The sequence below is a fragment of the Gracilinanus agilis genome, chromosome 1, assembly GCF_016433145.1.
Source record: "Gracilinanus agilis isolate LMUSP501 chromosome 1, AgileGrace, whole genome shotgun sequence".
Taxonomy (NCBI): domain Eukaryota; kingdom Metazoa; phylum Chordata; class Mammalia; order Didelphimorphia; family Didelphidae; genus Gracilinanus; species Gracilinanus agilis.
Window position 1 is genome coordinate 249,550,370 of NC_058130.1, and position 27,773 is coordinate 249,578,142.

At 38.3% G+C, this 27,773-nt stretch overlaps 1 protein-coding gene across 1 annotated transcript in view; it reads right to left on the reverse strand.

The window, feature by feature from the left end:
* The window catches only part of ANP32B (acidic nuclear phosphoprotein 32 family member B), a 47,518-nt gene extending 22,982 nt beyond the window's left edge, over positions 1 to 24,536 (reverse strand). The window contains exons 1-3 of the mRNA XM_044660795.1: positions 24,092 to 24,536; positions 6,830 to 6,979; positions 3,816 to 3,938 (exon numbers count right to left, since the gene is read on the reverse strand). Coding sequence (XP_044516730.1) covers positions 3,816 to 3,938; positions 6,830 to 6,979; positions 24,092 to 24,139 — 321 coding nt within the window. The 5' untranslated portion in view covers positions 24,140 to 24,536. The remainder of the gene's footprint in view (positions 1 to 3,815; positions 3,939 to 6,829; positions 6,980 to 24,091) is intronic.
* Between the last annotated feature and the right edge of the window lie 3,237 nt (positions 24,537 to 27,773).

Genomic DNA, 27,773 nt, shown 5'->3' on the forward strand with positions numbered 1-27,773 from the left:
TGGACATATTATTTTTATTTTATTGGCTTGGTGCAACAAAAAGCAATTAATTATTATTTAGATTTGTTTATATAAAGAATGTCTAGTAATAATAGTCATATAGTTGCTGAATGTCTTGATAGCTGCACTCCTATATGTTTTACACATTTAAAAGTTATTCTAAATGGAATTTCACTTTCTATCTTTTCCTGTAGGGTTTTGATAGTATATGGAAAAATTAATGAATTACATGGGTTTATTTTATATCTTTTTTTTTATTTAAACCCTTACCTTCCGTCTTGGAGTCAATACTGTGTATTGGCTCCAAGGCAGAAAAGTGGTAAGGGGTAGGCAATAGGGGTCAAGTGACTTGCCCAGGGTCACACAGCTAGGAAGTATCTGAGGCCAGATTTGAACCTAGGAACTCCCGTCTCTAGTATTTTATATCTTGTAACTTGGCTAAGTTATTGTTTCAATGAATTTTATTTGACTCACTAGGATTCTCCTGGGTAAAACGCTGTATTATCTTATTGCTAATTTTATTTCCCCTTTGCCTATGCATATGCCTTCAATTTTTTTTTCTTGTTGCTATAGCTAAATTTCTAGCACTTTGTAAATTATAGTAGTGAAAATTAACATCCTTGTTTTACCTCTGTTCTATTGGAAAGGACTCTAGTTTATTTCCATTATGCATAATTCTGGCTCAGGATTTGGGGTAGATGTTTTCCCACTATCAAGGAAAGACCCACTTATTCATAATTTTTTGTGTGTTTTTCATAGAAATGGGTGTTCTTTAAAAAGCTTTTTCTGCATTTATTCATTAAATTTTGTAATTTTATTATTTTGTTATTAATATATATAGTTATAGTTTTCCTAATATTGAACTAACCTTGCATTCCTGTATAAATCCAACCTGGTCACAGTGTAGACTCTTTTATGATATGCTGCTGTATTATTATATACTTTTCTTTCGCCTGGTTTGTCTCTCCTTGATTTAAGTCTAAAGAACATATTTGCATCATAAGGGTTTGGTAGGATCTTCTTTTCCTATTTTTGCAAAGAGTTTATATGTAATATTAGAATTGTACTTTGAATGTGTTTTAGAATTAATTTGTAAGTCACTTGACCCTACGGTGGTTTTTTTTTTAATTTGCAAGTTCATATATGGTTTATTTTTCCCCCTAAAATTGGGTTAAATTTTTCCTTTTTATTCCATTAACTAAGCATTTTATTGTTTTAAAAAACAGTCATCCATTCATTTAAATTGCCATAGTTTTGGCACATAATTTGGAAAAATAATTTCTAATACATTCTTTTGTTTCATTTTGATTTCTCCTTTTTTCATTCCTGATACTGGACATTTGTTTTTCCTTTCTTTTTTTAAATCAGACTAGCTAACATATTTCTGTTTTCCAATATTTTCTTATGAAGTTTTTATGTGCTAATAAAAGATAATTTTTATAAAGATGCCATGCACAATTGATATTCCTTCCTCATTCCTATTCCCATTTAAAATTTGCAAGAAATCACTCATATCTAATTTTTAAAAATTCTATTCAGGTCCTTAACTTCTTTCTTATTTTTTTGGTTAGATATATCAAGACCTAAAGAGATTTGAAGTCCCCTATTATTGTAGTTGTACTATTTATTTCTATGTATAATTCTTTATGTTTTCTTTAAGTATTCAGGTGCTATATAATTCATGGTATATAATTATTTTTGATAAGGAAATGCCTTAATTTTCTTTTCCTTTTTTAATTCCATATTAACTACATTGCAAAAGAAAAAATACATGGGAAAAAACCCCCCAAAAATAAAGTTAAAGTATTCTTCAATCTGCACTCTGAGTTCATCAGTTCTCTCTCTGGAGCCTTTTTCATCATGAGTTCTTTGTAATTTTCTTGGATCATTTTCTTAATCAGAGTAGCTAAGTCTTTCACAGTTGATCATTGCAATATTGCTGTTATTGTGTACAATTATCTCTTGGTTTAACTTACTTTACTTTGCATCAATTCATAATTCTCAGATTTTTCTGAAACTGTCCACCTCATCATTTCTTATGACACAGTAGTATTCTATCACAATCATAAATCACAACTTGTTTAGCCATTCTCCAATCGATGAAGAAAATAGCTTATATTTTCTGACATTTTTTCAGTCTTTCTTTTTCTTCTTAATATTTGTTATTGACTCATGGAATCAGTGATCTTTGAATGGTCCTATTTAGTTTTCAAGGAGCCTATTACTCCTACATACTAAAGTATTTATTCCCCTTTCAATTCTGTCTTATAGAGCTCTCATTTCCTTTTTTATTCTTTCCTCTTTTCATTTATATGATCATCTTAAAACTTGCTTCATTTCTTCCAGGAATTCCAGCATAGCTTGTGGGAAGTTTGTGAATTTTTTTGAGTCTTTCTTTGTAGATAATGCAAATCTCTCTTCTTCTAGGTTTTGTCTTGAGTGTCCCTGATTCCATAATACTCCTTTATTGTTAATGTTCTCTTCAGTTTACTCATTTTTTATCTTTACTTCATGAACTGGAAATTGTGTCAGGGCTAGACTCTATATACTTTTCTTTGTTTTTCTTTTTTTTTTTTAAACCCTTAACTTCTGTGTATTGGCTCCTAGGTGGAAGAGTGGTAAGGGTGGGCCAATTGGGGTCAAGTGACTTGCCCAGGGTCACACAGCTGGGAAGTGTCTGAGGCTGGATTTGAACCTAGGACCTCCCGTCTCTAGGCCTGACTCTCAATCCACTGAACTACCCAGCTTCCCCTAGACTCTATATACTTTTGAGAAGAATGATGGCCTTCTTTGGAACTGATTTGTATTATCTGAGGTCTAAATAACAAGCTCTATGATTTTCAAGTTCTTCAAAAATGGTTAACTATCAAGGGTGTTCATATAGGGTGGTCTGGGTCAGGAATACAGGAATGAATGCTAACTGTGAGTATAATGTAGGTTCATATACACACGGAAACTTGAACCAGGAGTGTCTATATAGGGCATCAGGTACTGAGGCAGCCTGTTCTAGGGCTAGCCCTGATCACTGGCCTCTTAGTTTGGGTCTTATAGACTTGAGAGACACAACTCAGTGTCAAAGAGACACAACTTCAAGTTCTAGGCTTCTCTGGTTTGTCCCTAGTCTTGAAGCTGGAAGATTTCCATGAGCTGCATTCTCACATTGTGCTTTTCTTTCTGGATCCCTTCCCTAGAGATCAGAGGATTCTGGTTGTCTCTGTGCATACTAATGCTGGCAAAATACACCTGCTGTAGTTTCTCCTTAAATTTCTTGATTTTTTTTTTTATCTGGAACCTTTTATTTTTTGCTGAAGTAGTTATGGAAAGAATTGGGCTGCTCTGTTGCCAGCCACTGTGTCAGCTGAGGAGAGCGAAGAATTTTTCTTCTTTTTTTTTTTTTTAATTAAAAGCATTAAAAAATTATTTTCATCTTCAGTTCTAAATTCTTTTAAATTAAAATTTGTTTTTAGCTCCAAAATTCTAAAGTATTTTCAAACAAGCATTTATTTTCTCTCCCTTCCAACCACAACATGTCCACCACACTATCCCCACTGAAAAAAGAAAGATAAAAATCCTTGGAACAAATATGTATAGTCAAGCAAAATAAATCCCCACACTGGCCATGTCTAAGTATATGAAATACAGTTTATAAATTAAAATTATGGTACTATTTTTTGTTTAATTTAATTTTATGGTAGTATATTTCTTGAAAATGAAATGAAATTCCTAATAGCTTTTCCAATTATAAAATATCATGCCTTAAAAAAAGAATTTAAGTAGTCAACTCAAGGCCTTCTTTCCAAATTGTCATGACTTACCAAGGGTTCCAAGGTGCTGATATCTTTCAGTTTATTTCCACTTAAGTTTAGATGTGTGAGATTTGGAAGTTTTTCTGCCAATACATCCAGACCTCCAAAAATTCTATTGTCACTGAGTTCAAGCTGGAAAAGAAAGAAGATGGAAGAGTATTAATTTTAATGAAATATCGTCATTCTATTTATGTTTCACGTAAAAGTTTCTAAATATATGTCAAAATCAAATGAAGATTATTTCTACAGTTATAACACATGTAGCTAAAGCTATGCCCTATAAAAGCTATCATAATGACAGTATAGTTTGAGAAGGAAGAAAGTGAGCATATTTTGTTATTATAATACACAGTTTAGGATGTTTAGAATATAATACTCTTCTTTTTCTTCTTCACATAAGAAGAGTCAGTGCTCCCAGAATCCTTTACTCAGAATCTTACCATGACTTGCAACAATTCCTTTAAAAATAGTGAAGAAAGGGGCAGCTGGGTAGCTCAGTGGAGTGAGAGTCAGGCCTAGAGACAGGAGGTCCTAGGTTCAAATCCGGCCTCAGCCACTTCCCAGCTGTGTAACCCTGGGCAAGTTACTTGACCCCCATTGCCCACCCTTACCAATCTTCCACCTATGAGACAATACACCAAAGTACAAGGGTTAAAAATTAAAAAAAAAAAAAAAAAAAGTGAAGAAATTATTTCAATGTGTCAAGCACTTAGGCTAATACATCCAAACCTTCAAAAATTCTACTGTTTCTGAGGTTTTTTTTGTTTTTATTTTCTTGAGGGCTGGGGGGAGTGGGGACAGGAAATTCCTTCTAATGACTTAGTCTTTTCTCCATAATTTACAGTCTTAGAACAGGGGTTCTTAAAGTGTATGTGTGATGGAATTGAGGATCTGTTGATACCTATGGATTCCTTCACAAAATGACATTTTAAATGCATAAAATAAAATTTGTGTTTACAAAAGAAATCAATTATATTGGGAACAGCTAGGTGGCTCAGTGGATTGAGAGCCAGGCCCAGAAATAGGAGGTCCTAGGTTCAAATCTGGCCTCAGACTTAATCAGCTCACTTAATCCCCATGGCCTATCCTCTATCACTGTTCTGCCTTGGAACCAATACATGGTATTGATTCCAAGATGGAAGGTAAGGATTTAATTTTTAAAAATCAATTATATTGAAATACAGTAATCAAAAAAAATTTTTTAAGTTCATAGAACTCAAGTAGAATAGGATCTTGTCTTAGTTGCCTTGGTTTTGAGAGTTTAGGTGACTTGCCCACAGCATGTCAGAAGTAGAAATAGAACCTGGATTTTTCCAAACTCCAAGACTAGACCCATGGCTAAATATCCACCAGTGTTTCTCAAAGTATGGTCTTGGAATACCTTTGGATCCCTGTGATGTTTTCTGTGGGTCTGGAGGGTAAAAATTTATTTTCATATTGACTTTCAATGTCACTGTCAAAAATCCCATTTGGGTTTTTTTAAATTTTTAACTTTTAAAAAAGTTTGCTACATTTATGTTTAATTTTTTCCCCCATTGTTACATGATTCTTGTCTCTCTACCTTCTTCCCTCCCAGAGTTCACAAGCAATTTCATTTTATACATATATTATCATTCAAATCCTATTTCCGTATTATTCATTTTTGTAACAGAGTAATCTTTTAAAATCAAAACCTCAAATCATATACTCATATAAACAAGTGATAAATAATATGTTTTATTCTGGATTTATACTCTTTTTCTAGATGTGGATAGCATTCTTTCTCTTAAGTTCCTCAGAGTCATCCTGGATCATGGCATTGCTTTCAATAACAAAGTCAATTACATTTGATCATCCATTTGGAATTTTTTTGACAAAGATACTGGAGTAGTTTGCCATATCCTACTCTAGCTCATTTTATACATGAAGAAACTGAGGAAAGTGGGGGTAAAGAGATTTCCCCAGGGTCACACAGCTAGTAAGTGTCTGAGGCTAGATTTGAACTCAGGAAGATGAGTCTTTCTGACTCCAGCCCTTGTACTCTATCCACTGTACCACCTAGCTGCCTAGTTAGAGAAATGGAAGAAACCAAATATGAAGCACACAAATAGGGAGAGGTGCATATGATGTAAAGTCCTTTCTAAACACCCAGAACATTTGTTATAATTATTTTTTATTGGAGAGAATTTATTGTAATCAGATGTACAAAACCATATGGGCCATCTGCTAAAACACAAAAATACTTTTTTAAACAGATATTCATATAGTTTTCTTTGCAATTAAAATTTAAATTTTATTTAAACCAACTTCTTACTAAGAATTAAGTCAACTGTGCCTGAATTCCTGAGGACTTCAAATTAGTGGGGTTTGAATGAATGAAATGTTACTTTTTTCCCATTGCTTATCTATTGATTAAGAAAAAAGTAACCCTGGGCAATTATGTGTTTCTGTTAAATAGCAAAATCCATAACTTTAAGACAAAGTTGTAAGAAATTATAGATATGTTGTTCAACCCTCTATTTTCCCTTAAAATAGTATGTGCCCTTGTAATGCCACCATTAATAATGTAAGTTCCTCCCAGATTTTCTTCCCAGGTATTCTGTACTTTCCAGACAAGAACTTATTTTATACATTTTTAAGTTAAATCTAGATGAAAATCTGAGCTAAAATATAGCATTCAAAGCATGATTATCCAACTGTCTTCTTAGAATGACAGTTTCAATGATCAATCTGGCAGAAAGTGAAATGAGAAAAAATACACATCAAATTAAATGACACAAAAAGTAAAATATTGGCATTTAGAGAAAAATAACTTCAGCTTGAAAATATTAGAAGCTCAACTACTAGGCAAGTTGTTGAACCTCTCTAATTCAGTTACCTCATATATAAAATGAGAGAGTTAGCTTGGGAAACAGCCTAGGAAGATTTTGCCTCTCATATAATGCTATAAATGGAAATATAATCAATTGTACATACAAAGGATCACATATGTCTTTGTCAGGAAATCTCTATTTTGTGGTTAGGACAAATGGATAAATGCTTACCTTTTTCAGCTTAGGTAATTCTGGGAGATTCGAAACTGTAGACAACCCAACATTTATTAAGCTGAGGAACTCTAAATTCACAAATTCGGCCGTTAAACCCTCAATTTCCCCATCATTTGACCTACAATTGTCCAGGACAAGTTCTTTTACCTATGGATGAAAAGGGGAAAAAAATGATCAAACAAACAAACAAACAAAAACCTCATAGTTCTAGATCCTATTTTCTCCTAAATGCATTTCTGGAAATCTTTTTACAAAGTAAACTGCTGTGTAAATGCAACATAATTTAATGCCTTTAGTGACAATATCCTAAAAAACCACAAGATGGGGGTGTTACTCTATAAAAGATATTTCAGCTACAACTAAAGGGATACATTTTATACTTTCTGAAGGAGAAAATACGGTTTTTAGCCAGTAAAAAAATTAACCTTTTTTAATTTCTCCTAAAGTCATTCTCAGATGAAGCAATACTGAAGAGGGGGAAATGCTCCTTTTAACAGGGAAGTTATTACTTCAGAGGGATTGGCCATGCAAAGGTTTTTTTTTTTTCCTTCAATACCAAAATCGTGAAGCCTAAGGTTAGGATTTAAAATTTTGTGGTTTTGCACTTACATAAAACTTTTTTCAATTTCTTCAAGATTCTTTCATTGAAAAAAAGAACATATGGCTTAATTTCTATATTAGTTTAAATGATATAGAGTATTTATTACAATAAAGCCAAGAACTCAGAAACTGTTTCAGCCAATAAATAAAATGATCTCATCAAGTAAAAAGTCATGGCAACCAAACCCAAAACCAGTTCAAAATTCACCTATAAAACATTACTGAAGAGGAAGGTGAAAGATTATGGGAGTATGATCTCAGAGAATAGCAAAAAGTAAAGGGGTAAGATCTAATTATGACAAAGTATTTCAATAGCATTTAAAACAAAGATGAAGCTGTAGCATTTCTATGGTGACATTCTTATCATCAAAGACAATAATGGGACTACTAACATCTCAGTATATCTCATGTGCTATATGAGGAAGTAAAAATGTAGAAAAGAAGATGAAGTTGGCAAGAAGAGCTAAATATCTGACTAAATACATAACAGAAGAAAACTGTTGGAAGAGATATAATTTTGAAAGCACTGAATGATCAGTTTTCAGAATATTTCAGAAGGAAAAATACCAAACAAATAGAAAAAGTGTTATTATTAAAATCATGGGAAGGAGGCCTAGATAACATTAGCAAAAAGTGACCTATATACCTACTTTCTCATTTCTATAAACTTCACCTAGAATGATTTATACCTTAATTGAAACTGTACTTAACAAAAATGCAAGGACAAGGCAGGATCTGGTAGATTTTCTACTACCAGGCATATCTTCTCAGTTACATAAAAGGTGCAGGGATTACAAGATCTCACTCTACTTATTACTTGTTGATTACAAAAGTGTTTGCCTTGGAAAACAAAATAGAATTTGAAAGGCTTTCTTCCAACAAGGCATTTCATATATATATATATATATATATATATATATATAGAGAGAGAGAGAGAGAGAGAGAGAGAGAGAGAGAGAGTGAATCTATGAATTCTAACAATCTGTGAAGGAAAAATTAACAGGTATTTTGCACAGATTATGATAAGACTGACAGTTGGGTATATGCTCACCCATATATATATATAAAAACAAAGGAGAAGATAAGATACTGTACATGGACAATGAAATATGCTCACAAGAAAGTAGCAGAGGATACATTTCATTTAGGAAATTTGTACAGAGGTTTCAACAATCCCAACTGGCTTCCTGATACAAAATCTATCCTATACCAATATTGTCCAAGCAATGGTAAGAGACTGTGAATCACTGAATAACACAACCACTGAAAAATTCAATCTCAATTCCTGGTTATTAGCTGTGTGACCCTGTCTTTCATGTTGGCCTCCATTTCCTCATCTCCAGAATAGGGATAATACTTATTCTGCCTACCTTGCAGTTTTATTAAGACTAAATAGGTGAAAGAGGGGAGGGAGAGAACACAAATCACCTAACCATGGAAAAATATCTTTTTAAAAAAATAAAGTAAAAATTATATTTATAAAAGATTAAATATGTGAAAATACCTTTTTAGAATTTGGATTATTATACAATTTAAAACTACTATTATTATAATGAATGGTTTAGGTCCTACCTGAGAGGCTTCTTGAAGTAATTAATGGTTCTTCAAAACACCTATGAATAATATGAACTAAATAAGCAAATTATCACAATTCTACACATTGCCTATAATAATTTGGACCATGGTAACAGATTTCAATAAATTTGAAGACTCTGACCTACTATGCTTGTACTATACATGTCCAGACTATTATTTAAGAATCAAAGAGTTTCACTAGTTGATCTATTTCATTTTGGGATAGAAAAAAAGTTTCTATTTTCCATTAAGCTGAAATTCACTCCCCTGTGACATACCACATAGTCCTTACTCTCCTCTCTATGGCCTCCAAAGAATTATGAGAAATAGCTATCTCTCTTCCATATATAAATCTTACAAATATTAAAATTTAGCACAGCTAGTAAGCCAGGCTGCAAGGCAATAGTTGTGGCCAATAATATGCAGATTGTCTTTCATGTTGCTACTACTTGCAGCCATCACATAAAATCAGGGGGAAGTAGAGGGCCTTCTGGTGTTTGAGACTAGCCCTCATAATACTGCTTGTACAAAACCATATAGTGCTGAAAGAAGAAAGGGACAAATGGAGCCTTGTGTTGCTAGAGGTTCAGCGTACTCAAGGCTCTTTCTGTGTGTCTATCTCCTCTCTCTGTGCCAGGGGTATCATGGGTGCTGGGATATGTTGTTGAAGTCTGAAATATATAGAACACGAAAAAGATTTGGAAGTAATGAATAAATCTTTATCCCAGTTTACCCACATCTGGGATCTTGCCATTTCCTTCCAATTCTACCCTCTTTCCTAAGGTACATCTGAAGCCAGAGGACCTGATACAAAAACTGCCAGACAGTTTATAGTTCTAATAGTGCAGCCTGTGGCTGCAGGTACACTAAATCCCTGACTTACTCAGTCTTCACTTGAGAACCCCTAGGTTTTTTTTTACATAACTGCTAAAACTGCTAAGCCATTTCATCCAATCTTGCAAACACAGTTAATTTTTTTTTTAAAAAAGGCAATATAGTATGATAGAAAGAGCACTAGCTCTGGAGTGAGAGGATCCAAGTTCAAATCCGGCCTCTAGGCAAGTCACTTATCCCTTCCTTTGGGTCCCAGTTTCCTCAACTGTAAAATAAGGAGGTTAGACCAATTGGCCTCTTAAGTCTCTGACATCTATTATTCTGCTAGACTTTTTATTTATCTCTACTGAATTTAATATCATGTTAGAGTTACCACATTGTTCCAGCCTATTAGAAGCATTTGAAATTCTGATTCTCTTATATAATACACTCAAAATTATTCTTAACAGCTTTCTGTAATCTAAATTTTAAGAAGCATAGCATCTGTATAATTTAGTAAGTAAAGCATCTGAGAAGCTGATAGAAATGTTCAATAGTAAGAACCTAAGATACATCCCTGTGGTATACTATTAAAAACCCCAATAGGATCACAAAGTCATAAACCCTTTGGAGGCAATTCCCTCTCCACCTAACAGTCTAGTATTTGGCATGAATTTTGCCATTCAATTCATAAAGATACCATGAGAGATTATCAAAAATTTTACGTAAGAATAGATACATATTTTCAGTAATGTTCACCTAATCTACTAATCTTTACATATGCAACATGTTTGTATGAATACATGTGTGCATATTATCTACATACGTAACATATTTTATACATGCAAGTTTATTTACATAGACTAGCTATCTTCATATAGAGATGTAGGTATAGCTCCATCTTTCTCTTTCTCTATAAACATATATTCCAAATCCATGATTTCCTGGGTAAGGGTAGTGCCTAATGAGAGACTTTTTCTACCAACGCAGATCAAAATATTTTCTGCCACTTATAGTCTTAAGTGTTGCCTGGAGGGGTAAATGAGAGATTAATTGATTTACCCAATGACATGCAGTATATGGGGAAATTAAACATGGGTCTTCCTGACAGCCAGATCAGTTTTTTTATTATTCTACACTGCCTCACCAGTCTTAATACACTATCAAAAAGGGTTAAATAAGGTTGGTTTAACATGATAAATGAACCTGCTATTGGGTGACATAAAGGTGTCACCTTTAAGATACAAGGGTAGGTATTGCCTGCATACCCCAACTCTAATCAAAGATCACAAATGATATGTCTTCTTGCTAACAGCTGCTCTCTGGTTTTCATGACATCATTTACATCTTTTTTTGGTCTAGGTATCATAATTTCCAAATCACAATCATCTCTACTTGTGCCCAACCTCCTGGGTGAATTTAAAGTCATGTATTACAAAACACTAACACAATTAGTTATTTGTTTATCTTATTTCTCCCCACCCCAAACACCACCATTATAAATTACAAAACTACTTTAACTCCTAAGCCAACAAATCACCCGTGAGTTAGCTAGATAAGTCTATATCTAGACTCTTTCCTGAATCCACAGGAAGATATTTGGAGAAGGGGAATGAAGAAAAGGATGTCTTTTTTTTTTTTAGTCAGGGAATGTTATAAAAGCCAAAGCCATGTAGTCCAAAATGGTACACACTTTCCATTGCACAAAACTAGATGGGTAATCCAGGAATCAGCAGAGCTGAACAGTCCGGTATGGCAAGCAAAGTTCAGGTCAAAGTGACAAGTGTTCATACTGAGTGTTATACCAACTATGTTCCAAAGTTAGAAATACAGATTAAGCAAAGGCTGAAAAGCCTAGAACTCCAAAACAAACAACTGTCAATCTAACTAGGTCAGGTTTAGATTATATCGTGACAGGTAACAGTTGAAGCTTAGTAAGGTTTTCATTTGTATTTACTTGTATTTCTTTCCTTTTTTAGAAAAACCTCTTACCCTCCATCTTACAATCAATACTGTGTTCTAAGGCAGAAGAGCAATAAGGGCTGGCAATTAGGTTTAAGTGACATGCCCAGGGTCCCCAAGCTCAGGCCAAGTTTGAACCTAGGACCTCTGGGCATGGCTCTTAATCCACTAAGTACCTAAACTGCTCCACCCACTCATATTTCTTTAAATTTTACTCTATTGCTTTTTCTTAAAGTTGTTAAGCAAAGGTAGACATTAGGTACTGTTAATGATTTCATTTAACTAAAATATGAATAGTCTTTTGGTGTAGAAAAAAATCTCATTTTAAGTATTAACTATTTTGAATATCTATGCCAGGAGAAAAATCTAACCAGAAGTTTTACATAGCAAAACGAAAAGGCCCACTTTTCACCTCAAAGCAGGTGTGTGTGATTTGTAGGAAGGAGCAAGTGGCATATACCAAATAAAAAATAAGAATTAGCTCCTTAAGGGGGAATAAAGTCCTTTGGGAGATTCAACTTTTTATAACTAGAAGATGAAAGTAGAAGAAAGCCTATTTAACACGTGTTAATATTTACGGTAATTATTTGGATTTTGGAGCTACTCAGGGAAATTGGAGGAGCAGGGTCAGAGGAAGGTACCAAAAATCAGTGAAGGGCCCCACTGCTGCTTCCTTTTTTGCTTAAAGAGATTACAAAGAACTTCCTGTTTCAGTTTTGCTAGAGCACTGGGGCACAATGAGCATGTAGTCACAAGTACACAGATCAACACATAGAATAGTCACATAGAGACTTGAGCAGACACCCACATTCAGTCACAAAGATATAATTACAGTCATATAGGCATATCTTCATCCATACAGCAACGTGGACACATAGATGGATATTCATGACAAAATTCATATATAATGGTTCCTTGCTGTGTGTGTGTGTGTACATATGTACATTTGTGTACATGCAGCTCCTCCAGAATCTGTAATAGTTCCTTTGGGTCTCTTCATAGTCTTTTAAGCGATCTCTACACTACTGTTAGAAATAATTTCTTGATGTATGGACCTGATCAAACTACTTCCCTGTTCTAAAACTGTCAATGGCTTCTCCATACGTATTATATAAGGTCTAAATTCCCAAGAGTCTGTTATTCAAAATACTGGACCTAGATTTGGGAAGAACTGAATTCAAACAGGGCCCCAGACACCAGCTAAATGACTGCAGGTAGTTTCCTTGTCTATAAAATGAGGATAACAATAGAATCTACCTCCCAAGATTGCTATGAAAATAAAATGATACTAATACTTGTAAAATGCTTTATAAATCTTAAGAGTGCCTTATAAATGCTCTCTATTATTATCTGCACTGGTACTGATGAAATCCAATGAGATCAAGGATTCACTAACGTATCAAAGTAGATACAAAGATCATTGGTAATTAGATATGTTAAAGACAAAAAAGAAAAGGCACAAGTAAATAAAAGAGATAAAAATATATCACGGATGGTTTACATACCAGGAGACAATAATGTCGTACGAAAATGTAGTTTCACTAGAAATTTTCAGAATTGCTAATTCAAGCAAATTTACAGTAATATGTGTTATACACCTAGCATACCAGCTAAAACAGAAATGAGAAAACACAAAAGAGTTAAAAAGTACTATGGAGAAACAGGCAGATAGTCCAGGGAGCACTTTAAGCTGTTTAATCTTTCTGGAGAATAATTTGGTAATATGTAGTAAAGGTCGTTTATATCCAATTCAAAATGGGGGAGGCATGTTTGTCTCAGATGATCTAGGGTTGGGGGAATGCAGTGAAAGCTTGGTGAGTCAGCAGTGAGGTGACAAGACAAAAAAGCTAACATGACCTGGTATAGCTGCACTTCTAGGAAGAAGGAGGTTATGGTTCTTTTGTACCCTGCCCTGGCTAGACCATAACTGGAATATTCAGACCTGGGTATTCATCACAGTTTAAGGTGGATATCAACCACCTAAATAGCATATAAAAAAGATAAACAAAAATGGTGAAGGCCCCCAAGCCCATGTCATATAATAAGTATAGCTGACATTTTATAGAGACAGATATATATACATATATAGTATGTGTCTACATACAAACACACACACATACACACAGATGTGGTTTGCAAAACCCTTTATATTTATTATCTTATTTGATCCATTCAACAACCCTGTGAAATGGATGCTATTACTTTATAAATGAGAAAACTGAGACTGATGAGGTTAAGTGACTTGTCCAGGGTCACAAGACTAATATAATAAATAAAGAGGTAGCATTCAAACTCAGGGCATGAAGATGGGATGAAAGAACTGGATATGCTTAGCCTGGAGAACATCAAACTAATGACACCTATTCTTTAGGTATTTGAAGGGCTGGTCTGGAAAAGAGATTTTTGTACCACTTGGATTGAAGGGACAAAAGCAAGAGCAATTAGGGTAGGGGTGGGGATGAATTTAAGCTAGATACTATGAAAGCTTCTAACAACAATGAAGACTACCCAAAAGTAAAATGGGATGTCCTCTAGAGATGATGAGTTCCTGCTACTTGGACGTTTTAAAGTCAAACATTGGTGGAGTATGTTGCTATACTTTTGGGTATCAGCTGAATTAGATGGCTGCTGAGGTCCCTTGCAACTCTAGAAATTTTGTGATTCTGAATAATTCCATTTTGGACATAATGTATCCTAAGGAAAATCCCCAAAGGGGAGCCAAAATAATTTGCACAATGATGTTTATAGTAACATTGTTTAAAAAGTGAAACTGGAAACAACCTAGGAGCCCAGTAAAAAGGAGAATGAAAAGCTAATCTAACTACCATGTAACACAACAAAAAGAACACTAGCTCTGGAGGACTTGGGTTCAAATTCTATCTTTGATGCCTACTACCTCTGTGACCTTTTATAAATCACTAAGCTTCCTTGAGTCTGTTTCCTCATCTGTAAAATGAGGGGGCTAGACCAGATCTCAGAAGGTTTCTTCTAGTTCTAGATATAAATTTACAGGTCTATGGAGTATTATAGAACCATTAAAATGGGAAATACATAAACTCTGTTAGTAACTAAAATATTTATGTGAAATGTTACATGAAATAAGGTGATCCACAATACAACACCAAGTAACATAAGACTGATTTACCAAACAAACAAAAACCCCTTAAATATTCATATAAATTTTATTCTTACTATCACAAATAAGCATGGCTTTTTCCCTTTTTGCTATAAAAAAGTACTTTGTAATTTGGACTAATAATTAAAATTTAAAGATACTTTGCAACTTCTTTATTTATAGGTTTAAAGATTTAGAGCTGGAAGGAATCTAATACTATGCTCTCATTTTATAAAGAAAGTAAGATCTATAGATGAACCACGTTGCCCAAGGTCTAAATAATACGTAGACCCTTACTTTCTGTCTTAGTAATAATTCTAAGACTGAAGGGCTAGGGCTAGGCAATTGAGGTGAAGTGACTACCTCAGGGTCAGATAGTATCTGGGACCAGTTTGAACTCTAATCTTCCTAATTCTAGACTTAGGCTTCTAAACACTGTGCCATTAGCTGCCTGCTCTAGACATGCCATCTAATTTCTCTGGCCCTCATTTTTCTTAGCTGTAAAATGAATTTGATGATCTACATATAAGGTCTCTCTTAGCTCCAAATCACTAGACAAGACATTTAATCTTTCCTGGCCATGTTACCTTCTTTGTAAAATATGGGAATGTTTTGGGCAGACAGTTGGCTTTCTTTGAGGTCTTTTCCATCATGTCTATGATCCAATGACTTATTGGTAAATACCTATTTGCCCAAAGGTTCACAACATAGCAAAATAGAAAACAAAAAGATGATGACCTAGTAGAGACCTGGGAAATTCTCTGGGCCAGGAGATTCTTTTTACAAAGGGTAAGATTAAGGTCCAAAGTTTCACTAACTTACTTGATCCCACAAAGCTAAATAGCAGAGACATCATTTGAATCCCAGGCTTCTGACTTTAAATTCAACATTCTTTCCATTAAACTGTGTAGCCCTCTACTTTCTACTGGTTTTTCTTTATCTTTCACTAGATAATTTTTCTGAATGAGAGGAAACAGTCAAAGGATGATGGCATTTCCCCTACATCTGTTGGCCAGATATATTATCTTGATATTAAAATGATTCTGTAGGTTGGTTGTTGGACAACACTATAAGAGCCTGCAAACATTGAGAGAGCTAGATTAGGGATGGCACAGAGAACATAAAATGGCCACTTGTCATCTCAAGAAGCATGAAGATATGAAACAACTTCCCTTGTAATTTCCAGTACGGTGTTTGGTACAGTCTGAGCCCTTTAACTAATGGCAATGGAAGAGCAGTTCCTGGCTTCTCTTAGGTTGAGAGAACCCCAAACTGTGAAGTGCCCCATCTGAGTCTGTGACTTCAAGTCTATAAAGACTTTAAGAGCCAACAGGCCAGATACGAAGTGATAAGGTGGCAGCAATATCACGGGAGAGAAAGGGGCATGTTCTAAAGATTTACAAAGCTGAAAATGACAGGTGTTGGCAGCAGATTGATACTGAAGAGTGTGGGATAATGAAAATAATAACAATAAAGAGAATGCCTATGTGGCGATCCTGAGGAACTTTGACTACAATGTGTCTCTGATAGTAACAGAGAAGTCTGGAAAGAAGAGGGTTTTGGGGGGGAAGATAATAAGTTCGATTATACACATATTGAATTTAAGATGTCTACTGGGTAGCCAATTTGAATGTTTGAAAGGCAGTTGGAGATATGAGTCTTCAGGTGTGATGAGATTAAATATACCTTGCCCATTCTCAAATCTAATCACCAAAAAGTGTAAACAACTCCACTTAACTCACAAGTTGGGAGGTCTGTGACCCATGTGTGCTAGAGTGAGTGGCGAAATCAGAATTTACTGACTGCCTCCTGGGCAGTCCTAAGAAAAGCATCTGTTGTGACTGGACATGTAAACTAGGAGGAAGGCACAGGAAGTGATGCAAAAGAAGCCCCTTTAAAAAAGAGTTCAGTGAGGGAACTCTTCTTGTTCGTGACTTGGACTTGGAGGAGAGCTCGACCTGGGACCCTGAGACCTTGGTGAGACTGTTCTTAAATCTTTCCCTTAGAACTACAAGTGGAGAGTGAAGAAGGCTGACTACCTTAACTTCCCTGGAGGTACTAGCCTTCAGGAGACTCCCTTGATTGGGAGAAGCCTTGGTGGCTAAACCTCTTGCAAATTGACTTTTAGGCTCTCCGGCTGGGTCTCTGGAGCCCTGCCAGAGTAAAGCACAGACTTGACTACAAATCTAGTTCCTTAAGTTAGATCTTCTACTCTACCCTCTTCTCATCTCTCTACTTCCACTCTCTCCTATATTTTGTAAATACATTACTAAAATCATCTTAGGAATTGGTATTTATTCAGTTTCCTTGGTGACCACACCTTTAAATATTAATATATCCAATCAAAAAAACCCTTTCCCTCTTACACAGGTTAAGAGAAAGGTTAGGGCTAGGCATATAAATCTGAGAATTACCTGTATAGAGATGGTAATTAAATCAAGGACAATCATCAAGTAAAATGGTACAAAGGGAGAAGATATGAAGCCCCCAGGGCAAAACCTTGAAGGACACCCACAGTTAGTGGGAATAGTTAGACAGGTAAGGAGAACCAGGAGAGACTGATGCCCCAAAAACCTAGAGAAGAAAGTATCAAAGGAGGTGATTTTTTTCAAGGGCTGGAGAAAGATCAAGAAGGACTAAAAAAAGGTCCATTCGGTTTGGCAATAAAGAAATCCCTGGTAACTGTGGAGAGTAGTTTTGATAGAATGATGAGGTCAGAAGTCAGCCTATACAGAGTATAGAGAAGTCAGACTACATAGAGTTAAGAAGTCTGAGAAAAGAGTAAGTGGAGGGACTTATTTACAAACATTCAAAGTACACACAATTTTTCAGAAAAATATCAGTGTAAAAAGTTAGTTTTGGAGATAGTTTTGCAGGAGTCACAGTAATTGGTTTCACTGGTCCCGGGCTCCAATAAAACTAAAAAATAGTACTTAGTCTAATCCTCACAATGACAAATCATGATTCCAGAGGACAAAAGATGAAGCACAATTCCAATCTCTTGACAGAGAAATGAGAGATGCAAAATGCAGAATTAGAAATGGATTTTTGGACATAGACAATGGAGAAATTTGCTTTATTATTCTATGCATGTTTATTGAGTGTTCTGTTCTTTTTCATTTAGTGACAAGGGAGGAGACAGAAAATAAATTCTTATTAATTAGAAATTAAATTTAAAGAAAAATATAAATAAAATTTTTAAGGGTAGTTTAGGCAGCAAGGAAACACAAAATATAAAGATTTACCAAGACTGTCTCCTCAACATGATAAAAATCATATTTTAACAAAAACTTTCCAATATGTTAATTATCTCATTACCCTACCTACTCATGAGTTCCTTAGAAAGGTAAAGACAAGACTTTACACACAGTTAATGTGTTTAATTGCACAGGCATCTAATAGACAAAATATACATTTAATTCTAAGTGTCAGGGCTTGTTGGTGTGCAATATGTCAAGGTTATACTAAGTGGTAATGTCCTTCCTATGTTTCTTTGGGTAAAGAGAAGCTTTAGCACCTAAGTTAATACCTATTCTACTAAAATGGCATTTTGCTCAGGTAGACATTGTATATCTGCCTGAATTCAAATCAACAATGATTTTTTAGGTGTCTGGTAAGGGCAGGTCACTGAGTGAGACTGTGTGAAATCAAAAAAGGGGACAACAGGCCTTGCCTTCAAGGAGCTCCCATTCTAAAGGGGGATAACAATATGGACATAAGGAAATACACAGTATCTAAAAAAGAAACAAAAAAAATTTACAGAAATTTAGCAAAACAGAAAAAATAATTTATAGAAGGAAATGAGGCATCAGGAAAGGGCTCCTTAAAGAGATAGCCCCTCCATTGTAAAAATTGAGGCAAAAGTTGCTTTCAAAATCTGAGTTATCCAGATAACTGCCATAAGTTTTTTACTGTATGTGCCAGACAAATGGTAACAACTTTGTACATCCATACATAGGCTTTCCTCCAAAGGCTGAAGCATGTAAGATCAGATTTCATGCTGAAAGTGACCTTGGAAGTCACCAAGTCCAACCCACTCCTTTTTCAGATGAAGAAACTAAGGCCTAAAGAGACAGATTTGCCCAATCAAGATCACCTAGCCAGTAATTGCAGAGCTTGAGCTCAAATTCAGGGCTCTGACTCTAGGTACAGAATTCAGTGGCACCAGGCTCCTCCTTAAAGGTGCAGTTTTGAAGAAGGAACTGATCTTTGATACTACTGACATTATTCAACAAAGTCTAGTGAATAAGATGGGTGATGATGCTAGATTACTACTAATTAAAGAAAGGGCATAACTATAAACTAAAGGGGCTGCTTTTCCCCAGTGTCTCCTGAACTAGGTCTAAATTCCAGAGAGTTCTTAAGAGAACATTTTTAATATCTTCACCATTTTAAAAGTGTACAATTTCCTAAGACAGCTGCTTTTAGTTTATATTTTTTTATTTTTTTTAAACCCTTAACTTCTGTGTATTGGCTCCTAGGTGGAAGAGTGGTAAGGGTGGACAATGGAGGGTCAAGTGACTTGCCCAGGGTCACACAGCTGGGAAGTGTCTGAGGCTAGATTTGAACCTAGGACCTCCCATCTCTGGGCCTGGCTCTCAATCCACTGAGCTACCCAGCTGCTCCGAGACAGCTGCTTTTAAAGGAAAACGTTCATCTGAACACAAAAGTTTTGATGTTTCTCCTTCATTCATAGATATTCCTCTTAAGTCATACACAAATATTGCCAAATCCTCTGAATAACATTTTCCAAAAGTTATGAAGATGTAACACTACTATGAGTAATTTAATTTTTATTCACTGTCCAGATCACAGGCTAATGATCTTGAGTCACCCAACTGCTCCACTTTAAGAGAAGTGGACAACACTAAGCTTTTCATCTTGAAAAGAAGCTGGCATTGGCAATTAATTAATTCCTGCCTATCCTTACCATAGCAACACAGTAAAGAAGCCTTATTTTCATAACACCTTAGATTCTTAAAGGAGTGAATATTGTTTTAACATAATTTGGTTGCACTAATAGAATTCCTATTTTATTCCTTCTTGCTAGTGATTTGAAACCCAGAGAAGCCAAATGATTTGGCCAAGATCAATTCCCCTCTCTACAACCCTTCTCTCTTCTTCCCAAGCCCCATCCCTCAGATGAGGAAACTTTGAGGCAAAGGGAGGTTAAGTGACTTGACAATGGGTCACTCAGCTAATAAAAGCCTGAGACAGGATTTGAACTAAAGCTATTCTTACTCCAAGTACATTATTCCTCCCTGTCCTGCTGCTTACCAGAAGATGCTTGGGTTATAACTGTTTAGACAACACTCCTGCTATAAGAAACTCCCAAGTCAATCCTGAGATCTTTCAGAATACTTAATACATTTGCACCTTGCCAAAGCACTCAACCACATATTCAAATTCATATTCATATTATCTTTATTTGTATATTTCTCTTACCACCCTAAAGGAGACTTTGATCTTCGATAAGTCCAGGACCTAATCATCTTCACTTAGTGATTCATTAATTATTTGTTAAATAGTTGAAGGTAATTTTAAACCATATACAAGTTGTGTGAGATGTCTATGTCCCTTCGATCTCAACACCTCAGTGAGAAATGAAGAGAAAAGATATGCCCAACCAGACTATTTTTTTAAAATTGTGTAGGTGGTAGTATATGAAATTGGAGCTGCAGACCTTTAAGGTCTAGGTCAGGAGTTCTTATAACTTGAGATCCCTGCACATTTATTAAAATATGTGTAATTGTATTTCAATATCATTGGTTTCCTTGGTAATTTAACATATTTTGTTTTATAATTTAAATCATCATTCATAGAAATGGCCCACAGATTTCACCACTGCCAAAAGGATTCAAGACACAAAGAGGTTAAGAATACAATGTAGAAGGCAAAAAGATTTTTAAAGAATTTTCTTACTCTCTAAAAGCAAGCCCTAATTAAGTGACTTAATTGTGGAGACAGTGGTATATGAAATGGCAATGAAGTTCTTTTATGATCTATGTGAGAATTTCATAAGTGGATTTCCTTTGAAATTCTATGCATTTCATTTTATGTATTTAAATCATTCTAAAAGGGGGTCAATAATTATGACCAAACTGCCAAAGGGATCCTTTACACCAAAAAAGGTGTCAAACCCCTGATGTAGAAGACAAAACAAAATTTAAAAAAATTATCTTTCGTGGGCAGTAATTATAGGGCAATAATAGACCCCCTTAAGGGTCTATAGTAAAAGCATTTTTGGTAACCAACATTATATTGAATTGGTTTTCTTTGCATTCTGCATATTTTATGCATTAAAAGAGGTTTACAATATATAGTTTATATATGTAATATATAATATATATTTATGTAATAGATATGTAGCAACTCCCTCCCATCTGTGACAAATGAAATTAATATCTGAGATATCATGTATATACATATATATGTACACACAGATATATAAAATAATAGGCAATACAAGAATTAATTAAGCTCCTACTTATTTACCAGGCACAGTGTAGTTATTGAGATGCCAAAAAAGCAAAAGGCAGTTCCTTCTTAAAAGGAGCTCACAGTCTAACAGAGAAGACAAGATATAAATATGTACAAAGAAGAGACATATCAAATAAATAGGAAATAATCAACAGAAACAAAGCAATAGAATTAAGAAAGACTGTGAAAGACTTCCTATAGCTGTGATTTTAGCTGGCTCTTGAAGGAAGGCAGGGAACTCAGGAGGCAGAGATGAGGAAGGAGAAAGTTTCAGGCAGAGGCAAAGCTGGTGAAAATGCCCAGTGAGCTGTAGTCTTGTTCAAGAAAACAGTAATATATAGCATATATATGGATTTCTGTAGAAGGTACGATTTTAGCTGGGACTTGAAAGAAGTCAGGGTGACTAGGAGAAGAGGGAGTTACAGACATGGGCAGATCCAATGAAAATGCCGTTTAGTAGAGTGTCTTGTTCAAGGAACAATGCTTTAGCTTTATAACATCCAGAAAGAGAACTTTAAAGCCCTTTAAGTGCTGTTGTTATTACTATTATTGTCATCATCACCAAACTGTCAAAGTGGTCCATGACAAAAAAAAAAAGGTTAATTATCAATGATATAGAAGGATGGCCAAATGTAATTGAAAAAAAATTTTTTACTATTAAGTTCTAATTAAGGGCCTTTAACAAATAAGGTCACAAATTGTGTGCAAAATGAGTGGCAGAGTTCGAAAAAACAGGATATATGTTATTTCACAACTTCACTAGCTTGGAGATCTTCTCTCCCCCTTTCATTGCCATCCCTCCTCTAAGCCCTCAAAGTTCTTCAGGAGCCTTTGCAAAGTTACCACCACCGATAAGGCGATTTGGCTAAAGGCTCTGGGTTAAACCTCGTGTTCCCTTCCCTCGATGTGAGGTAGGACCCTGGAGGAGCTGGAAAATGGAAGGGAGGGAGATGAAGAGGAGTGGGAGGGAGGAGAGGGGAACTGGGAGGAGAAGGGAGGGAGAACGAAGAGGATGGTCCTTTTATTATGGGGGCGGGGGGACAGCAAACGAGGATCACGATTCGTGGTGCACAGTTAAAGCAGCTAAACACACCCATCTCTGTCCAAGGTGGGCAACACCGGGGCGTCTCAAAGCTAAGATCAGCCCAAGGCCCATTCAAGGGCCGGTGAGGGGACGGCCGCGCAACCCTCCCCCTATCCGAGAGTGGAATGGCACCTCCCCCCCCCTCGAACCCTAAGCCCCTCGGATCCTTCGGGCGCTCCACCCAGAGAAAACTCAAGGAGCAAACATTGCCCTTTTAAGAAACGGGGAGGTGGGGGGGTGGGGGCCAGGGAGGCAGAGTCCGGCCGGCAGCAGCGCTGGGTCCCGCCAGCTGCAGAGGCAGAGCTTCGGCGACGGAGGGCAGACGACCAAACGTCGCCTCCATTGCCAGTTGCCTCCAACCGGGCTGGGCGGCACTGGCCGCGGAGAGTCCGGGGGGGAACCGGGAGCAGGGCGGGGTGGGGAGGCGTGCAGAGCCGCGAGGATGCGCGGGCGGCGGCTGGCTCCCCGGCGGAGTCGCCTCCGCGGAGGGAGACGGGAAGCGAACAACATGGCGACGTCGCGCTATGGCGCACCTAAGACCGAGAAAGCCCCGGCCGCCGCCCGCGCGGAGGGGGTCGAGCCCCCGGGGGAGGGAGCAGGGTTCGCCGCGGGTGAGGAGTCTCCCCTCTCCTTCCCTTTCCCCCCACCCCACCAGCATCCCGCCAGTTTCCCTTACATTAGAGAGAGAAAGGGAAAAAGGGGAGGGGGGGAAAGGAAGGATTAAAAAAAGTTTTATTTTTAGCCTTGAAAAATGGCGGGAACCGAGCCCCCTTTTTAAAAACTTGGCCCCGGGAGAGGAGGCCTTCGCGCGCCTCTCCCCTCCCCTCCCCCCGGGGCCGCGCCCTCCTCCCGGTTCCCCCTCCCGCCGGGATGGAGGAGGGATTTCCCCTCCCCCTCGCCCGTCCCCGCCTCCCTCCCGCCCTCAGCACTTGTGGTTCGGTCCCACCGCCTCCAAGGCAGCGGGTTAATGGGGTGTGTGTACGGAGTGGGGGTGGGGGGGTAGTTACCTTCGCCCTTTTGCCCAGCCTAAAACCTGCCCCTGCTGCCCCCCACCCCCACTTGCTCGCCTCATCCAGGGCTTCTAATTTCCCCTCCCTCCCCAAGGAGGCCCCCAGGGGCGAGTCGGAGCTTTCCGCTCCCCGCATCCTGGAGAGAGGCGACCAACATGGCTCCCAGCGTTACACAATCCCCCCAGCCCAGCCCAGCGCGGCGCGGGCCGGGCAGCCGCACCCCCACCGGCCGGGAAGAGGCCAGCGAGGCGGGAGGGTAAAAGTTTGTTACCCATCCTCCTCCTCCTCCCGGTCCCCCGAGGGCTCCGGCTCTGGGCAGGCGGCGGGGCCCAGGCAGCGCCGAAAGAGTTAATCCCTCGCCGGGTCCCCAGCCTGAGCAGACCGCGGGGCTAGCCTGCACCCGGCGGCCGGGAGGAGGAGGAGGAGGAGAAGGAGGAGGAGGAAGGCGAAACGCCCTCCGCGCCCCGCTCCGACTCCAGCTCCGGCTGGGGTCCAGGGCGCTTTCCCCCTACCCTGCCCAGCCCGGCCGCCCCCCCCCTTCCCATGTGGTCCCCATTACATGCAGGTCCTGGGGGTGGGCGCGGAGGGGGGATTCCGGCGGGGGCGGGGGCTCCGCTTACATCCGACGGGGTCCGGTTCCTCAGCTCCAGGTGGATCCTCCTCTTCATGTCAACGTTTCTCGGCCCCCCCTCTTCAAACTAACTTTCCGGGGGCAGGAGGGGGGGAGAGGAGGGGCTCGGTCCTCGGGAGGATGAACTGTCCAAAGGCGAGTCCTTGAGGGAGGGACGGAGGGCCCTGCCGGCTTCTCTTCCCCCCCAAAGGAACGCGCGAGCGGAGCCCCGAAGCCCGAGTTACTCACAAGAGCGAAGCGAAACCATGGAGGGAAAAGGGGACTGGAGAGCGGCTGTGGTGGCCTCGCTACCGCCGCCCCCGGCCGAGAGCGGCACCGCGCTTAAACAGGCAACGCGGCAGTACAGAGGCGGGCGAGCGGGCGGCCGCGGAGCGGCGCAGCGCAGCTAGGCACCCAGGGCACACAAGGACGAGGCCGCCTGAGACGCGAGGGGGATCGGGGAGGAAGAGGAGGAGGAGGAGGAGGAGCGTTAGCCGCGCAGCGGCTCTGTCGAAAGCCGCCGAACCGGGCTCCGCTTCCTTTTCCCACTGCCCGACCGCGTGTGGCGTGGGTGATGCTCGGGCATCCCAGAGAGCTACCGGGGGGGAGGGGCGGCCAATGGCTAGACGTGTGTGTGTCTATATATCTACACGCGGCGTGTCCCCAGAGTCTTAAGACATTGGCTTAATACTGCATACTTAATGTGTGTGCACATAGATTACCTCTTTGAGTAAAGAATCAGGCTCCTAAGAGTCCAAAGCTAATGCTTTTCCAATGGAGAAAACTAAGGAACGAGGTAGACGATTTTGCAAGGCATCCTCCTAGGAAAGGTGATTGATGATATTCCCCGCCCCCAAGTCGGGTACTAACAGCTGCGTGGCACGCTAGTAAAATTTTAAGGGACATTTTCAAAAGGAGAATTGGAAATATGACTGAGAAGCACATTCAAATCGAACCAGGGCTTCTCTCCTCCCTCCTAGCCTCACCCAGCTAGATGACTGATCAGAAAGGAGATCCCTCCGTAAGCCTGCTTCACCCATAATTTGAATAACAGAAAGGAAGGCGAGAGTGAGAAAAAAGAACATTTGTACCGTCTCCTTTACTTTAGTTGTGTGATGTTTAATAAAACCAACCGGACTTGAGATTGTGTCTGTGTGGTTTCATGGTTTTTTGGTAACAATACAGAATCATTTTCTGTCCCAGACACGATGTAATATTTAAACAGGATTGTACGTTTAAATCTTTCACGACTTAAATTATATTACGAAGTTAATGCTCTTGGAGGCACCTTTTTTCAGAAAGAAAAGACGGGCAGAAAGAGTTTCTGTGTCTTACAAGTAATGTGTAATGCCAAGGTGGTGCCCCAACAGGTGGCTAGAACATCTAGCATAATGACTTCTTTCCCTATGTCAGACACAAAGCAAGTCTCATGGCTTTAGAGGCGTCTCCCAAATAATCTTTTTTCGTTTTTAAGCTACAGCTATAACTGGGAACAAAATTGTTGATTTTATAACTATCAAAAGCATGTGAAATAAATTTAAATATTTTTTAGCCATTGTTTTGGGGATAAGAATATACTTGTGGGTCTAAGAATTCATTTTCTATAGAGCATGTTTATTGTGCTTATTGGCGTTTTATCCTGCCAGAGCAGCTTTATTTACTTTTTAAACATTAGCAGTAAAGAAGTTACATAAGGAGAATAATATAGACATTAAAGTATGTAACAAAATTATTGTTCAATGTTATCTAACCTAGGGAGTGGCACTGAAGTTACTGTACAGACCTTTAAAATGGAGGGTTCTGTTTAAATACAAATACGTTTGGTAAGGAAGCATTCATGCATTGAACAAGTACAGCTTTTATTAAGTGAAATGAATTGAGTATTCTGCCTTTGCACTGTGCCAGGAACTGAGGAATATACAAAAGAAGTTTAAGACTTAGTCCCTGGCCCCCAAGAAACAGTTAACATAAAGCAGTACTGTATGTTCATAATGAAATAGTACAGACATTTAGTGCTATTAGGTCTGTGGGAAGGGAGAGAGTGGGGAGATTAGTGAGAGCTGGAGAAACAGGTATCTTAGAGAAAGTGAAGACTTAGAATCTTAATGCCTAAAGGTAAATGAGAGATCAGTTCAATACTGATTGGTTCACTATTCCCCTCTCCCCCAGCCTCACCCCAGTTTTACAAATGAGGAAAATGGCCCAAATTGGTGAATTGTAATTCACTGAAGGAGGCAACTAGGCAAAGTGGTAGAATGCCATGTTGGGAGTCAAGAAGACCTGAATTTAAATTCTGCCTCAGATATTTGCTAGCTGTGTTAGATTGGAACAAGTCACTGCACCCTATTTGCCTCAGGTTTCCTCATCTGTAAAATGAGCTGGAGAAGGGAACAAACCACTCCAATATCTTTGCCAAGAAAACCCCAAATGAAATCCTGAAGAGTTGGACACTTCTGGAACTGACTAAACAACAATAACTCCCCACCCCAACAATTTACCAAAAGTCAACCAGCTACTTAGTGAGCCAGGACCACAAACATTGTTCTGTGACCTTGGTCCTCAGTTTCCTCTTTGTAAAATGAGGTCTTTGGACTAGCTAGCCTCTTCCACCATTAAATTGTTTGACTATAAGATTTGTATCAATGAAGAGAGAGTATAAGATAAGCTTTTGCTATAGGTTTAGGATAAGTGAGCCTCCATCCTAAATTCTCTAATTCTTTGAAAGTCTCCTTCCTTAACTTCCAAGAAAGGTGACTACAAAGCTCAGGCCTATACATACTCATAAAAAAAAATCTTTTAAAAACTCAACCCAAAAAAATTGCTGGATTATTCTGAGATTGCTAAATTGTTTTTTTTTAAACCCTTACCTTCTATCTTGGAGTCAATACTGTGTATTGGCTCCAAGGCAGAAGAGTGTTATGGGTAGGCAATGGGGGTCAAGTGACTTGCCCAGGGTCACACAGCTGGGAAGTGTCTGAGGCTAGATTTGAACCTAGGACCTCCCATCTCTGGGCCTGGCTCTCAATCCACTGAGCTACCCAGCTGCCCCCGTGCTAAGTATTTTTTATTGCTTTCTACTTATGGGTAAAAAAAGCACACCTATCAAAGTCCAAATTCTTTTCTTTTAGCCACATTCGCTTTAGAGGTTCTTAACTTTTTTGAAAGTGTCTGGCAAAGATTATGAATTTTTCAGAATGTTTTCAAATGCAAACAGAAGAAAATATGGGATTATAAAGGAATCCAATTGATTTGAAATAAAAATCTTATTTCCCCCCTCCATAAATTCAGATCTCCTGAAATCTATCCATGCCCAAGTTAAAAATCAGTGATCCTGGGCAGCTGGGTAGCTCAGTGGAGTGAGAGTCAGGCCTAGAGACAGGAGGTCCTAGGTTCAAACCCGGCCTCAGCCACTTCCCAGCTGTGTGACCCTGGGCAAGTCACTTGACCCCCATTGCCCACCCTTACCAATCTTCCACCTATGAGACAATACACCGAAGTACAAGGGTTAAAAAAAAAAAAAATCAATGATCCAGCTAAAGTAGCATTTGGTTGACCTGGTGCCTCTACAATAGAAGAGGCAAAACAACAAGGTTAGAATTTGGCATCTCTTGAGGAAATACAAATGACTTCTCAACGTTTATATATATATAGTCCCAGAGTCTGGAGGAAATTCTGAAATATTTCAGAGAGGA